Raw genomic sequence first — 16,081 nt, 5'->3', positions numbered from 1 at the left:
ATTCAGCATAAGGGAAAATCCCTGTAAAAAAGGGATAACTTGGCAGCTATGACCCAGATGAGCGGGAAATAATAATAATAATAATAACAGTAGTAGTAGTAGTAATAATAATAATAGTAGTAATAATAATAATACAGTAAAGGCTGGGTATAATATTATTAGTATATCCCAGATGGGAATAATAATAAATATATAAATAAATAATCATCATATTTAAGACCAGCGTTTGGGCCAAAGGATAAGGCCCCCTCGCGTGTGGTTTCTTTGCTCCTACTACTGGGAGGGAGGCAGGCAAATACTGTAGCAGCATCGCGTGGCCGTCTAAGGGTTAAGGGAGATAAGCGGAGCCGGATTCCTAAAGCGGAAGGCAGCTTCTTCCGGGTAGGGAGAGGAAAGGGCGGCTCTCCCGGGGGGGGGGGTGCAAGGGCGCCTCCTGGCGGTGCTCCTTCCTGCTTTCCTACTTCTCCTCCCGGAGGGGGAAAATGGCTTTTGTCTTCCCCGAGGGCTGCCTGGGCGCTTCCCTGCCGGGCTTGGCTCTGGTGGGTCGCCCTGCTCTGGCCCCCTCTCTCCCCCCTTGGCCTTTGGAGGGATGGGGGGCAGGCGGTGAATGGAGAGGTGGGGAGTCAAGGGGATGGAGGAACCCGCTGGTTGGGGGTGGAGGGATGCAGGGATGGATGGCTTCACCCCATAGGGAGGCGTGGGGTGGCTCTTGGCAGGGGGTACGGGAGGCACCCCGTTTATTTTCATGGGGCATTGGCATGGGACAGACCCCTCTGCATTTCACCCTATAGGGAGGTGTGGGGTGGCATTGACATTCAATGCCCTTTTAAAATGTTCTGGGGAGGGAGGTTATTGGGGCGGGTTTGCTTCTGTTTTCATTTTGTGGGTAGGGGGGATATTGGGTTGTTGTTTTTATTTTTATTAGGTATTTTGTGGTTTTATATCTTGATTTTATTCTGTGAACCACCCTGGAACCCCCTGGGTATAGGGCGGTATAAAGGTAAAGGGACCCCTGACCGCTAGGTCCAGTCGAGGGTTGCAGCGCTCATCTCAGATTATTGGCCAAGGGAGCCGGCGTACAGCTTCCAGGTCATGTGGCTAGCATGACTAAGCCGCTTCTGGCGAACCAGAGCAGCGCACGGAAACTTAGTTTCCCGCTGTAGCGGTCCCTATTTATCTACTTGCACTTTGACGTGCTTTCAAACTGCTAGGTTGGCAGGAGCTGGGACCGAGCAACGGGAGCTCACCCCATCACGGGGATTCAAACCTCTGATCTTCTGATCGGCAAGCTCTGTGGTTTAGACCACATCGTCACCCGTGTCCCTACATAGGGCAGTATATGAACTTAATAAATAATAATCTATTTTGTGTTTTTATATTGTGATTTTATGCTGTGACCGCCCTGAGACCTGCGGGTATAGGGCATTATACAAATTTGCTTAATAACAATAACAATAATAACAATTACACCCAATAGTTATGGGTGGAGTGGTGGAGAATGCAGAGAAGTGAAATGCAGAGGACACCCCCCCCATTTCACCCCATAGGGAGGTGATCTGAGCACGTGACCCATCCCATCAGCATCTGCAAAGAAGGTGGGGGGGAACCTTATCCTTGGCCCACCCAGGTGTCTCCTCTGATTTGGTGTGGGTGGCATTTAAAATAGCCTCTTTACTCTAGGCCGTGGTATATGGCAGATTATATCTATCAATATATTAACAATCAACCCTGTTCTTCAGCTCTTAAATTGTTTCAACTGATTTTTAACGTCGTGCTTTTTTACACTGTTGCAAACCTGCCCATGTCATGGTACAGAATAATTGACTTTTTATGTTCTCATGAGGTTCTTGGGGAGGAACGATAGCAAAAGAGGGCTGGGGACTTAAGAGGAACAGCAAGAAAATGAGAGAATAAATTGTTGGTCATGCTGAGTGACTAGGAGAGATGCTGCATATTCTCAACCAAAACCACATTGAAGGTTTTGGTTTGTGGCTTTGAGACAGAGCAGCCTTCTCTTCCAGTCTCTAGCTTCTCTTTGAGTTTTGCTTTTTCTCCTAGAATGAAACCCGGTTGCTGGCTGGAGTCATCCACATAAACCTTTCTTTTCTGACAGCGCAATAATTTGTGCAAACTAATGTTTCGGCTTTGCAGGACGTGGTGGAACCCCCAATTCTGTCTGCCTTTGCCTGGAGACAGGTGTTGGCAAAAGAAGGCAGATTTCACCACTCAGCCTTCGTGGAAGCTTTCTTAGAGCACAGATCAACGATGGGAGAAGAAGACTCAACTCCTCACAGAGCAGGAAGAGGCCCCCATATCAGCAGGGAATTCTGGGAAAGAACACTGCCGAAAAACCTGGATGAGGAGGACACCCTCAGCTCTGACGAACAACGCCGGCGCTTCAGGCAGTTCCGCTACCAGGAGGCCAAGGGACCCCGAGAGGTTTGCAGCCGACTCCATGATTTCTGCTGTCGTTGGCTAAAGCCAGGGCAGTACACCAAGACTCAGATCCTGGACTTGGTGATCTTGGAGCAGTTCCTGGCTGTCCTCCCCCCGGAGATGGAGAACTGGGTCAGGGAATGTGGAGTGGAGACCAGTTCCCAGGCGGTGGCCCTGGCCGAAGGTTTCCTTCTGAGTCAGGAGGAGGAGGAGAAGCAGTTAGAGCACCAGGTGAGAGGGTTTCATCCTGGTAGTGCCAAGGTGCTGAGAATCCTAAAAAACTCGACTGATTCCCCAGCTTTTCCTAGAAATCATCCAATAGCCAGCACCCCTCAAGCTTTTGCTTCTGCCGTTCCTTTTGCAATGCTTCTCCCCATTCTCTGTTTGAATACATATTCCTCTTTCAGGTCAAAGTTCTTCTTGGACAAGCAGCCCCTGATTTCTTTGAGGCGGAGAGGATTCTGTCGGGCACTGGACAGAAGTCACTGGGTAAGGGAGAAGGAGGTGGACTTGCCTGTATCGCTTATACAATTCAGTCGTACCTTGGAAGTCAAATGGAATTCGTTCCGGAAGTCCATTCAGCTTCCAACATGTTTGAAAACCAAAGTGCGGCTTCTGATTGGCTGCAGGAAGCTGCTGCAGCCAATTGGAAGCCGCGCAAGCCCCGTCGGATGTTCGGCTTCCAAAAATAGTTCGCAAACCAGAACAGTCACTTCCGGGTTTGGGATCCAAAATGTTTGGGAACTAAGCTGTTTGACTTCCAAGGTACGACTGTAAATCTGTGGACTGCTTTCATCTTTTTAATTTATTTTCCAATGGGGTAACTCTCTTGTCTCCAGCCTCAAAAATGCCATAATCCTGGAAAGCTTGGTATGTTTGTGTCCAAGAGCCCAGATGGGGAGAGAGTTGTTTCCACACCACCGACCTGTAAAATGGGTCTAAACATCCAGAAATGCATGCAACAGCACCCACATGAAACTTAGATGCACATTGTAACTGAGATGAGCTTCCTTTCATCTTTGTCTCTGACAGGCGATGGAGCGATACCGGAAATACTTAGTCGGTCAACTCTTCTGTGTGCTGGAGGAGAAGCAGCAGACACAGGAACTGAACCGGTATGGGGAACTATCACTGGCGAGACAAGCAGGGGACAGCCTGCCTGCCTCTGTCCCACCCCCCTCGCCTCCTTAGGCCTGGAATGAACCTCTTTTCTTCTCTTTAACTGCATAGTTCAGTCAGTAGAGCACAAGACTATTAGGGTTGTGGGTTCAAGCCCCACGTTGGGCAAAAAGATTCCTGCGTTGCAGGGGGTTGGACTAGATGACCCTCAGGTTCCCTTTCAATTCTACAATTCTTTGCTTCTGTCAAAATAGCAGGCGAGGAAGCAGTGGTCGCTGGTACCCCTTAGGACTGGTGGGTGGGGTGGTTGAAGGCAACCTTTATTTTAAAAAAACCTAGAAGCCTTTCTCTGAGGGATAATAGGACAGGATATAGCAAAAGACTATTTATGTATGCAAGCACAGCAGCCAGGATGCTTTATGCTCAGAGATGGAAGTAAGATACCGTCCCAACCAAGGAAGAGTAGCAGTAAAAATTAATGGAATATGCAGAAATGGCAAAACGTACGGGGATAAGAAATCAAGAAGAAAGTGTTTTTATTAAAGAATGGGGATATTACATAGATTTTTTAAAAAGAATTATTGTAAACAACTAAACACAGGATTAATATAAAATCAAGCAGTTGGGGAGGGGAGGAGATCTATGTATCTATTATCTATCTATCATCTATCTATCTATCATCTATCTATCTATCTATCTATCTCATCTATCTCATCTATCTATCTAAAAGATGTTATGGGGGAGGGACAGTTTAATTAAACGAATTCACTCCGTAACCAAAGCAGGAGTGTAGGGAAGTCGAAATGAAAGATACAAATGTAAAGGAGACTATTGCTGTTAAATTGAAAACTACAGGTGAAACTCAGAAATAAGAATATCATCAAAAAGTGCATTTATTTCAGTAATGCAACTTATTATTTTTTCTTTTTCTTTTAATTTTCACAAATGCTTTCTTTTGGAAATTCCACAGTAATAAAACAAATAGTTACAATAATACAAAAATAAATAAAAATAAACATCACTATTACATTTCATTAATTACATTCCATTTATAATTGACCCGCCTAACGACAAATACTGTACATTCCGGCGTATAAGACGACTGGGCGTATAAGGCAACCCCCAACTTTTTCAGTTAAAATATAGAGTTTGGGATATACTCATCGTATAAGAAATACGACCCGCGTATAAGACGACCCCCGACTTTTGAGAATATCTTTCTGGGTTAAAAAGTAGTCTTATACTCAGGAATATACAGTAATTACAATTACAACAAATTAAGGCTTGACATATCTTGTTTTGCATGTCATGCATCTATCTCATATATTGGTTTCATCTTTTAAGTTGCATTACTGAAATAAATGCACTTTTCGACGATATTCTAATTTTCCGAGTTTCACCTGTATATATATGGGGTGGAAGGCAGGGATCCCAACAGCACATGACGGCAGATTCAATAACAGGCAGAGCCAACTAATTCTTCCTCCTCCCTGCTGAGCCCTATAAGGGGCAACATTGGGACTAAGGAGGAGGAGGTCGATTTGCTATTCTACCTTAGTTTTAACTATCGCAGACAGGAGAGACTGGGATTGTTGGGGAGGACAGCACCCCATTTTCCAAAACAGACCAGTCTCCACTGCTAGGAAGGCTGCAAATGCCTCTCCCCACCCCAAAATTATGCAGGATAATATCCAGCTGCCTTTCCTGGGTGAATCTTTTGGATTCAGCTAGTAGTGGCATCCCCAAACTGCGGCCCTCCAGATGTTTTGGCCTACAACTCCCATGATCCCTAGCTAACAGGACCAGTGCTCGGGGAAGATGGGAATTGTAGCCCAAAAGATCTGGAGGGCCGAAGTTTGGGGATGCCTGAGCTAGTAGATCATCTTTTATGAGGTCTATAATGCAGCAAATGTTTCTCTCTCTCCCCCCCCCCCCAGGGTCCAGTGTCATTTGAGGAGGTTGCTGTGTATTTCACGGAGGAGGAGTTGCCTCTGCTGGATGCGGACCAGAAAGCTCTGCACAGGGAAGTTATGGAGGAGAATTATGGGATGGTGGCCTCTTTTGGTAAGGCCCCCTATTTCATTGGCTGCTGGTAACATCTCTTTAGGGGCGGAAATAAGGAACGCGTAATTTCTTTTGCACATTTCCACACTTCAACCACCTTTTTGGTAGTGGAGCTCTAATTACATCTACTCAGAAGTAAGTTACATTAAATTCAGTGACTGCAAGCTTATCATTTTAAGGGGGGCATTTAAAAACAGCCTCGGCTCCGCATGCAGTCTGAGCTGGGACCTGAACCCAGGCCTCTGACAGACTTCATCCAGGTCCAACATTCATGAGAAGACTGCCATAATGGCTATGCAGAGGACATTAAGGTTCACAAATAATAACATACTGGAGATCCCGAGTCACAAGGTGGTTAGACTGGCCTCAACCAGGACCAGGGCCTTCTCAGTACTAGCCCCGACCTGGTGGAACGCTCTCTCTCAGGAGACTAGGGCCCAGCGGGAGTTGTCATCTTTTCATAGGGCCTGCAAGACAGAGCTGTTCCACTTGGCCTTTGGACTGACTCAGTCTGACCCCGGTGTTACCCTCCCCTAAGGTTTTATCCTACAGATATTTAAATGAGGTTGCACTTGTAGATTCCTAATTTTAAAATTGAATTTTAACATTGTATTTAAGCTGCATTTTAATTGAATTGTTTCTTTTATGCTTGCTTTGATATTCTTGTTGTTAGCCACCCTGAGCCCGGTCTTGACTGGGAAGGGCGGGGTATAAATGAAATTATTATTATTATTATTATTATTATTATTATTATTATTATGCTCGGCCTCCACAGCTTGGAGTGCCCTTTCCTCAGGTCCTGTTTGTGAGCTTCCAACAGGCAATCCTTTGGCCACTGTGAGAACAGGATGCTGGATCTGGCAGGCTCTTTTTCTAGTTTTTTTTTAAAATTTGTTTTTTTAAAAAACGTCTTTATTGAACAATCAAAAAGTACGTAATTACCGTATATGTGCACTAAACATGTTGAGACATAAATAAAAGGGAGAAAAAGAAGAGAAGCAGAACCCGTGTAGAAGGGAAAATAAAGGGGGGGAGGGAAAATAACCCCAAACTGTATATTTTACAAGGCCGTTATTGTATTATTGTACTTCACCAGATCTTAGACCTATTACAGTATTTGTAAGAATGAATTCCAAATATCATTGAATTTGTCCATGGCAAGTCTGTGTTTATATGCAAGTGGTTCGTATGTTGCGAGTTTGGAAGGGGTTGGACATTATTATTATTATTATTATTATTATTATTATTATTATTATTATTATTATTATTATTAGAATTTATATACTGCCCTATACCCAGGGGTCTCAGGGTGGTCCACAGAATAAAATCAAGATGTTGTTGTTTAGTCGTTTAGTCGTGTCCGACTCTTCGTGACCCCATGGACCATAGCACGCCAGGCACTCCTGTCTTGCACTGCCTCCCGCAGTTTGGTCAAACTCATGTTCGTAGCTTCGAGAACACTGTCCAACCATCTTGTCCTCTGTCGTCCCCTTCTCCTAGTGCCCTCAATCTTTCCCAACATCAGGGTCTTTTCCAAGGATTCTTCTCTTCTCATGAGGTGCCCAAAGTATTGGAGCCTCAGCTTCACGATCTGTCCTTCCAGGGAGCACTCAGGGCTGATTTCCTTAAGAATGGATAGGTTTGATCTTCTAGCAGTCCATGGGACTCTCAAGAGTCTCCTCCAGCACCATAATTCAAAAGCATCAATTCTTCGACGATCAGCCTTCTTTATGGTCCAGCTCTCACTTCCATACATCACTACTGGGAAAACCATAGCTTTAACTATACGGACCTTTGTCGGCAAGGTGATGTCTCTGCTTTTTAAGATGCTGTCTAGGTTTGTCATTGCTTTTCTCCCAAGAAGCAGGCGTTTTTTAATTTCGTGACTGCTGTCACCATCTGCAGTGATCAAGGAGCCCAAGAAGGTAAAATCTCTCACTGCCTCCATTTCTTCCCCTTCTATTTGCCAGGAGGTGATGGGACCAGTGGCCATGATCTTGGTTTTTTTGATGTTGAGCTTCAGACCATATTTTGCGCTCTCCTCTTTCACCCTCATTAAAAGGTTCTTTAATTCCTCCTCGCTTTCTGCCATCAAGGTTGTGTCATCTGCATATCTGAGGTTGTTGATATTTCTTCCGGCAATCTTAATTCCGGCTTGGGATTCATCTAGTCCAGCCTTTCGCATGATGAATTCTGCATATAAGTTAAATAAGCAGGGAGACAATATACAACCTTGTCGTATTCCTTTCCCAATTTTGAACCACTCAGTTGTTCCATATCCAGTTCTAACTGTAGCTTCTTGTCCCACATAGAGATTTCTCAGGAGACAGATGAGGTGATCAGGCACTCCCATTTCTTTAAGAACTTGCCATAGTTTGCTGTGGTCGACACAGTCAAAGGCTTTTGCATAGTCAATGAAGCAGAAGTAGACGTTTTTCTGGAACTCTCTGGCTTTCTCCATAATCCAGCGCATGTTTGCTATTTGGTCTCTGGTTCCTCTGCCCTTTCGAAATCCAGCTTGCACTTCTGGGAGTTCTCGGTCCACATACTGCCTAAGCCTGCCTTGTAGAATTTTAAGCATAACCTTGCTAGCGTGTGAAATGAGCGCAATTGTGCAGTAGTTGGAGCATTCTTTGGCACTGCCCTTCTTTGGAATTGGGATGTAGACTGATCTTCTCCAATCCTCTGGCCATTGCTGAGTTTTCCAAACTTGCCAGATATTGGGTGTAAAATCAAGATATAAAACCACAAAATCTATATATTAAAAAATGTAAAAAAGGTGAAACTGTGAGCTCCACTTTTCTCCGAAACCGCTTGACCGCTTGTCTTGGAATTTGGACACAACCTCGGATTGCTCACATCTCATACCTGCGCAGGTAAAAACCTGCTTTTCCAGAAGCTAAAACAGTGCCCTCAAGTGGCGTTATTCCCACAGCTCCTCCTCCACCTCCTCCTCCCTCCCCATGGAGTCTAGCCCACACCCACAAACCCTGCCTCCGCCATGAGATCCTGTAAACAGACTAACGCACAGCAACGTGTGCAGGGCCAGCTAGTACATAATAAAAATAAAAACAAAAACTCAATAGCCCCCCCCCAACAACAAATTACAATAATTGAATTGTAGAATTGGAAGGGCCCCCCAGTGTCCTCTAGATCACCATCCTGCAATATATGGCAGTTGCCAGTAAATGCCAGTCAACAGAGGCTGTTACATGTGTGAAAATTTGCCTTCCATATATTGCAATGACCTTTATTGCAAAGTGTCATTCTATTTGCTTGGTGAATGGAGGCTCAATTTCTTCCCCAAGCTCTTATCACTTTCCCTGTCTCCATTACAGCAGGCGGCGAATGGGAAACGCAACATAATCGTGACCGACTCCCAAAGGTGTCATTGGAAAGAGACAGGTGCAAAAAGAGCAAAACGCATACCGGACAGCTGCCGCATAAATGCTTGGAGTGCGGAAAGAGCTTCAGACTGAGTGCAAGTCTCACAAACCATCAGAGAAGCCACAATGGGGAGAAACCATATAAATGTTTGGAATGCGGAAAGAGCTTCAGTCTGAACAGAGACCTTGCTTATCATCAGATAATTCACACGGGGGAGAAGCCGTTCCAATGCATGGAGTGCGGAAAGAGCTTTACTCGAAGCACAAACCTCCGCGGTCATCAGAGAATCCACACAGGTGAGAAACCCTACCAGTGCTTAGTGTGTGGAAAGAGCTTCAGCCAGAAGAAATATCTCACGTCTCATCATCGCATTCACACAGGGGAGAAACCCTATAAATGTTTGGACTGTGGAAAGTGCTTCATTCTGAACAAAGACCTCACTTGCCATCAAAGAATCCACACAGGGGAGAAGCCGTATCAGTGCTTGGAATGCGGGAAGAACTTTCGCTTGAACAAAGACCTTGCCTGTCATCAGAGAATTCACACTGGGGAGAAACCGTACCAATGCTTGGAATGTGGAAAGAGCTTCAATAGGAGCACAAACTTCCGCTGTCATCAGCGAATCCACACTGGGGAGAAACCGTATCAGTGCTTGGAGTGTGGAAAGAGCTTCAGTCGGAAGATACATCTCACTTGTCACACACAAAAATCGCACTCGGGGGAAATTGTAGAAGTGCTTGGAGATGAGCTGTTCCAGGATTCCTTTGAAATCCTTACCCTGGACATATAAAAAGGAATTCGAGAGAGATAAATTTCGCTCTAAAGTCAAACTGGAGTATAATACAGTTAAACCTTGGATCCCGAACGCCTCCGTTTTGGAATGTTTCAGCTCCCAAAAGAGGAAAACCTGGAAGTAAATGCTCCAGTCCAGTTTTGGAATGTTTTTCGGAAGGTGAATGTCCAATGCAGCCTCCGCTTGAGTGCAGGAAGCTCCTGCAACCAATCGGAAGCCGCGCCTTGGTTGTCGGAACATTTCGGATGCCGAACGGGCTTCTGGAACGGATTATGTTTGACAACCGAGATTTGACTGTGGCTGTTTTGCAAGCATGATTGCAATTTTTGCTGACATATCAAAGAGAATTAAATCAATAGCAATAGCTGAATTGGTGGGTAAATTTTAAAAGAGGATTTATTTTTCCCTAGGAAGCTACTTTATACCAAGTTAGAACACTGATCCATCTAGCTCAATATTGACTTCATTGACTGGTAGTGACTGTCCTGGGTTTCATCTGCGTGAGACCTGTCTTCACTCTCCTCATTGGAAATATACATATTTATACTGGCAATGGGCCAAGCATATCTCTGTATGTTCATCTCAAAGAGTTGCATTCAAGTCCTACTCAGAGTAAACCCTCTGAAATTAATGAACCCAATCATATCCACTAACTCCAATGGGTCTACTCTTGAGCAGGACTAACGTTGCACACCACCCAAAGTGTGTGTTTACAATGTTTTGTATTGCTGGTACCTCGCACCACAGAAGTCATGATATTATCTGTGTTTGTTGAAAATGATGCAAACACCATTCATACACGGTGGAAAAATAAAATCGCCTATTCCTGTGGGAACGTTATAGCTCAGATGAACATCAATACTGGCTGTTCCGTATCTGCAATAGAGTCGTACCTTGGTTTTCGAACAGCTTAGTTCTTGAACGTTTTGGCTCCCGAACGCTGCAAACCCGGAAGTGTTCCGGTTTGCGAACTATTTTTGGAAGCCGAACATCCAATGGGGCTTCCGATTGGCTGCAGAGCTTCCTTCAGCCAATCAGAAGGTGCGTTTTGGAAGTTGAACAGACTTCTGGAACGGATATGCGTTCGACTTCCAAGGTACGACTGTATATATTTTACTTGGTTGTCTCACTGGCGGGGACAGACTATTGCTAGCACGTAACTCTGGTGTTTGAAAGCTTGCGCTGGTTGTCCGCTGGGAAAAGTTACAGGTTCTTGTATTAAGAACCTGGGTCCAATATATTCTTAGGACTGCCTGATTCCTTATATCCCTGCCCGATCAAGGAGGTCTTCAAAGCAGTCATTGTTACGATCCCTCATGATGTTGTGGCTCATCTCCATCAGGAGCTATTGTGGGGAACTCCCAGTTAAGATCACATACCCTCCAACATTTCTCCAATGAAGATAGGGATGTCCTTCATTTCCCGCCACTCTGGACTGCTTCCAAGATATATAAAAATATAAAACCTTTTTTTAAAAAACTTCCCTGTACAGGGCTGCCTTCAGATGTCTTCTAAAGGTTGTAGATTTACTTATCTCCTTGGCCCGGGGGGCGCATAACTCCATACCCTCCAACATTTCTCTGATGCAAATAGGGATTTCCTAAGGAAAAGCAGGACATTCCAGGATCAAATCAGAAACATGGGCGGCTTCTGTAAATCTGGGACTGTTCCTGGAAAATAGGGTCTGAACTTGTCATGCCTAATAAAGGTTATTGATTTGATTTGAAAATAGGGTCTGAGATCAGATTTGTTAAGCTTCCTGTGCTCAGTGATGACCTGAAAATGCTGGTGTTTAAGCTGTTCCGATTTTCTGGTTAGTTTTAGTTTTCTTGTATCAACTACATTGCACACCACCTAGAGGCTCTGATGTTAAGCGGTATGTAAGTGGCTGAAATAAATTGACGATAAGAAGGGACCCTTTGGAATGAGCGGTAAATCTTTTATTTAAACACACAGTGGGAATAGTTCTAGCTGCCAAATGGAGGCTCTCCTGCATTCTTCCACAAAAGGAATGGATTTATGTAGTTTTGGATGTAGCCTCAGCTGTAATGTTAACAGGATCCACTCATTTATGAGAAGGTAGGCAAAAGAAAGAAATATCTGAGCAATGTAGAAAGCCATTATTGTATCATACTGCAATGTAATATGGATATCAAAGTGATCTGACCGCACATTGGATTAATGAGTTACCTTGCATTTTTAACTTCTATGTAAAAGAAGAACAAGATAGTATGAATGCAAATTAAGTTGGTAACTCCCATTGATGAAACACATTTTATCAGTGAAGAATATTATCTGTTACGTGTATATATTGTGCATTTTGTGACGTGTGTTTTGTATATTTTATAATAAAACTTTTTCCTCCCCTAAGAGCTTGCAATATGGAACAAAACTGCCACCGTTTCACTCCTGTTTTCACACTGGAGAATCCATTTGCGGCTTCCTGGTTCAGCGCCAACGCCGATCGGCGGGGTTTCGTCTCGTCTCCGAGACGGCCCGTCTCTGCTAGGAGTGGGGAGGGCAGCGAGAGCGACGCTGCGCCCCTTAGAACCTCGGGAAGGGCGTCCCGGGGGCAATTTGCTCGGCATAGACCCAATCCGGACTCCCCAACTCTTCGGTTAGCTCTAATAAGAGCTCCGGAGTGAGGAGGGTAGAAGTCGCGGGGGCCATTTTGAGCGGCAACGTTATTCTAGCAGGGAGAAGCTTCAAGCCGAAGGCGGAGAGCGCTGGATTCTTCCGAAAATAAAACGATTGGAAAAGACTGTAAGTAACCTCACGATTTGGATTATAAAACAATTTGGATCTGGGAGAGAGGGGAGAAAAGAGGAAGCCACCCCCCCCCACGGCAACAAAGAGACAGTAAATAGAAACCCGAAGCCATAAACAGAAGATTTGTAATTCAAAAGGATCCCTCAAAGGCATCAAAGAGAATCTCCCCTTTGATGCAGGGTGAAAAGGGGAGAGAGACTGTGATTTATGACTGCCCTGCAACAAGAGGTAAAGGCTAAGATAAACCTTTCTTTCCCTTGGGAGCCGGCAGCCCAGACAACCCAGTGAGTTGATCAGGATTTATAAGTCAATTTTTATTTCACTTGGTATTCCTGGACTTTGTGGAATTTCTTTTTTGGTTTAAGTGCTTGTGAAATGTGAGTTCGAACTTTATTGTTAACAAGACTTGAAGAATGCAGTCAGCTTGTTAAAATGGAGTCGAGAAAATAAACTGTGATCATATTCCACCCCACGTGACAAGTTTTGACCTTGGCAGGATTGAATTATGTCAACAAAGAAGTGTTCCCCTGAGTTCCAGCGGTCTGTTTTGACCTTAATGTGGGAAACAAGAATAGAGCTATGTCAAGAGGAGACAAGACGGCAAGAGTTACAGGAAAAATTTCAGATGGTGATGGCGGAATATGATTTTTTAGGAGATGCTTTTGACACTGAAAAAGATGAATGTGAGAATGACAATGATGATAACTATGATTTGGAAGGAAAAGATGAAGATGAGGACTGTGATGATTCAACACAAAATGAAGCACACCATGGAAAAAATGATGACTCTACTCTACAAAAAGTTGGATGGAGTGCCCTGCTTTTGAGGGGGGCACGATTGGTATTTTTGGAACTCCAGAACGCCCACAGGGAAGAAGGAAAAAATATGCAGAGAAGAGAAGAAATCCAGGGGTCCTGTATGGTGGCCTGGATGGTAAAAGACTGTAAACAGGGGGTGGGGTGAAGGGAAAGGGATGTTGTGATTATAAGGATGGATTAACAGGTTTATAACTGGTCTGCTGATTTTGGAATTTGCTGGATTGGGGGGGTGGAGCCGGTATCGGGGATGTAAGGTTAAATTGAGAATAGTTATGGTTTTAAAAGTGAATGGATTTTGGAAAATGTGTAAATATGGAGGCTTATAGAGGGAGAAAAAAATTAGGCACGGGAAGAGAAAATGGGAGTTTGATTTTTCAGTGATTTGAGTATTAGATGAAAATGTTAACAATTGATTTATAAGTTGTATAAGATACAAAGGTGTATTTTTATAAAGTAAGAAACTGTTGCAGATGATAAAAAAGGGAGGAAAACCGGGGAAGGGAGGGGAAGCCCACAAAATATGGTTTTACAACTATGAATGTAAGAAAAATTTTTCTGTTTTGTATTGTTTTTTTCTTTTTTCTGCCCTTTCTTTTTTCCCTTTTTTCTATTTCTATTTTTTTTCTTTTTTTGGTATGACAATAGATGGTTGGATGGATGTCCTCCTGCGTACTGCCCTGGTTTGCTGGAGCTCCCTGGTGGCAGGGGGGGCTTTGGGGTCAGGGGAGGGGGAGGGGGACAGAAATCCAAGCATAAAATGGACCATCTCTGACTGTCCACATACATGGGATACTTCTGTGGCAGGGGAGGACCCATGTGGGTGGGTAGGAAGGAGGTGGAAAAGGGGTTTAAGTATGTACCGTTTTTTTTGTTTTTTTGTATTTTGTAAAATTAATAAAAAGTATGTTCAAAAAAAAAAAGAGAATCCATTTGCTGTTAGGAATGAAGAAGTCGAGAGTATTCGCAAGAGGTTTCTCTGCCAATAGCCAGTTTTGCAAAAGTTACATTTGGTTTTACAAATCCTTTCACACAAATAAAATTCTTACAATTGTTAAAATTAAAACACTATTCTTCCGGATCTTCGGACTCGCCACCCCCCACCCCTCCGTAGATTCTTAGAATACCTTTGTCCTTAAAAAGGGGCAGTGGCATGCTGACTCACGGACCACACAACTCAGCATCCTTGCGGCTTTCAGCGGAGCCCTGGGGGTGTAAATGACTGGCAGACTTTACAAAGCCGGTATCGCTGGATCAAGTTTGTCGATTCATTAAACTAGATAATAAATAAAACTTAAGTTCTGGGTACGTATAAGCTTTCGTGTGCAAGCACACTTCTTCAGATAGACACAAAAGCTTATACCCAGAACAAACAAACTTGGTCTCTAAGGTGCTACTGGGCATTTTTTTTAAATTTCAGTTGCATCAGACCAACACGGCTACCTACCTGAATCGTTAAACTAGATAGTTTTGAATAAATGTGCACATTGAATAAATGTTACTGTTTTGCATCTGTACTGTTATCTTCCTGCAAAACCACTATTCTGAATGGCGCTTTCTCATGGGGAGGGGGGGGCACTCAGAATGAGTTTCTGGAACCAAGGTGACCCGAGAAGGTTTGGGAACCACTGGATCAGACAGGTGTGACCAACCGTGCTCTACTTTTTATTTTTTAAAGTCGAACCCTTTTATTCGGCCACAATGTGGACGTACATATCAAGAAGGGAGGGAAAACATTGTCGTTACAAAAAGAATTACGTACTCCATCACATTAGTCTCCAGAACACATTTGAAGAAGAGAATGTGGGCGGGGGGGGGGGGCTCCTGAAAAAATCCAGTTTGTGTGTGTGTGGTCCACTCCCAAATGGAAACATAAATAAAGTGAATCTTGAGCCAGCCATTCTCTCTTAGCCTACTGTGTTTCTCCAAAAATAAGACAAGTGCTGTCTTCTATTTATGTTTCCTCAAAAAAAAACACGGTGGCTTATTTTCAGGGGATGTCTTATTTATTTTATTAAGTATGCTCCAGTTTAACCTACAAGGTTAAACTGCCTATCACTGTGGCTTATTTTCTGGGTATGGCTTATTATCGGAGAGGTATATCAGGCATCCCCAAACTTTGGCCCTCCAGCTGTTTTGGACTACAATTCCCATCATCCCTGACCACTGGTCCTCTTAGCTAGGGATCATGGGAGTTGTAGGCCAAAACATCTGGAGGGCCGCAGTTTGGGGATGCCTGGCCTATACCCTCCTTTACAGAGTTGTAGCTAAGAATTGGGTCAGGGAGAAGAATAAATACCCCATCCACCCGAGCATTTTGAGGGAAGGGCGAGATATGAATAAGAGAAGAAAGTGAAATAGGATGAAACCATAGACATATTTGCTGAGCCATATTGAACAGTGGGATTTTACCTCAGAGTAAGCGTGCTGTGAAAGCAGAATTGGGCGGGACTTAAGGACTGCCCGTATAAAAACTATCCTGCCGTTGCTTGGTGTTCTTTTCAATTTGATTATATCTGGTTTTTTTATAAAGAAAGAAATTGCCGAGGGAAATCTGGGAAACGGCAGGCAAAGAAAAACAGACTCTGGTTTCATTTAGAGAGACTGTGACTAGAAGCTGGTCTGGGCCTTTGCAGAGCTATCATAGGCACACTTGTCCAATAAAAAGTTTGACGTAAAAAAAACCAACCCAACCCG

The 16,081-nt window shown here is 44.0% G+C and overlaps 1 protein-coding gene across 4 annotated transcripts; it reads left to right on the top strand.

The window, feature by feature from the left end:
• The first annotated feature begins 386 nt into the window (after positions 1-386).
• On the top strand, positions 387-15,910 carry LOC132591164 (uncharacterized). 4 transcript variants are annotated; one of them, XM_060269629.2, is made up of 6 exons: positions 387-539; positions 2,152-2,667; positions 2,844-2,925; positions 3,469-3,551; positions 5,493-5,619; positions 8,958-15,910. In XM_060269629.2, the coding sequence occupies exons 1-6, from the start codon at positions 483-485 to the stop codon at positions 9,794-9,796; spliced, it is 1,704 nt and encodes a 567-aa protein (XP_060125612.1). In that variant the 5' UTR covers positions 387-482; the 3' UTR covers positions 9,797-15,910. The 4 variants fall into 4 exon arrangements, with proteins under 4 accessions (XP_060125612.1, XP_088520096.1, XP_088520097.1 ...); XM_088663970.1 differs by having other exon boundaries at positions 396-539; positions 8,961-15,910; XM_088663971.1 differs by having other exon boundaries at positions 431-539; positions 2,059-2,667.
• The last annotated feature ends 171 nt before the right edge of the window (positions 15,911-16,081 follow it).

Source organism: Zootoca vivipara, chromosome 2 (assembly GCF_965207765.1).
Source record: "Zootoca vivipara chromosome 2, rZooViv2.hap1.1, whole genome shotgun sequence".
In the NCBI taxonomy this organism is placed as follows: Eukaryota; Metazoa; Chordata; class Lepidosauria; order Squamata; family Lacertidae; genus Zootoca; species Zootoca vivipara.
This window is presented reverse-complemented; position numbering and strand designations above follow the sequence as displayed.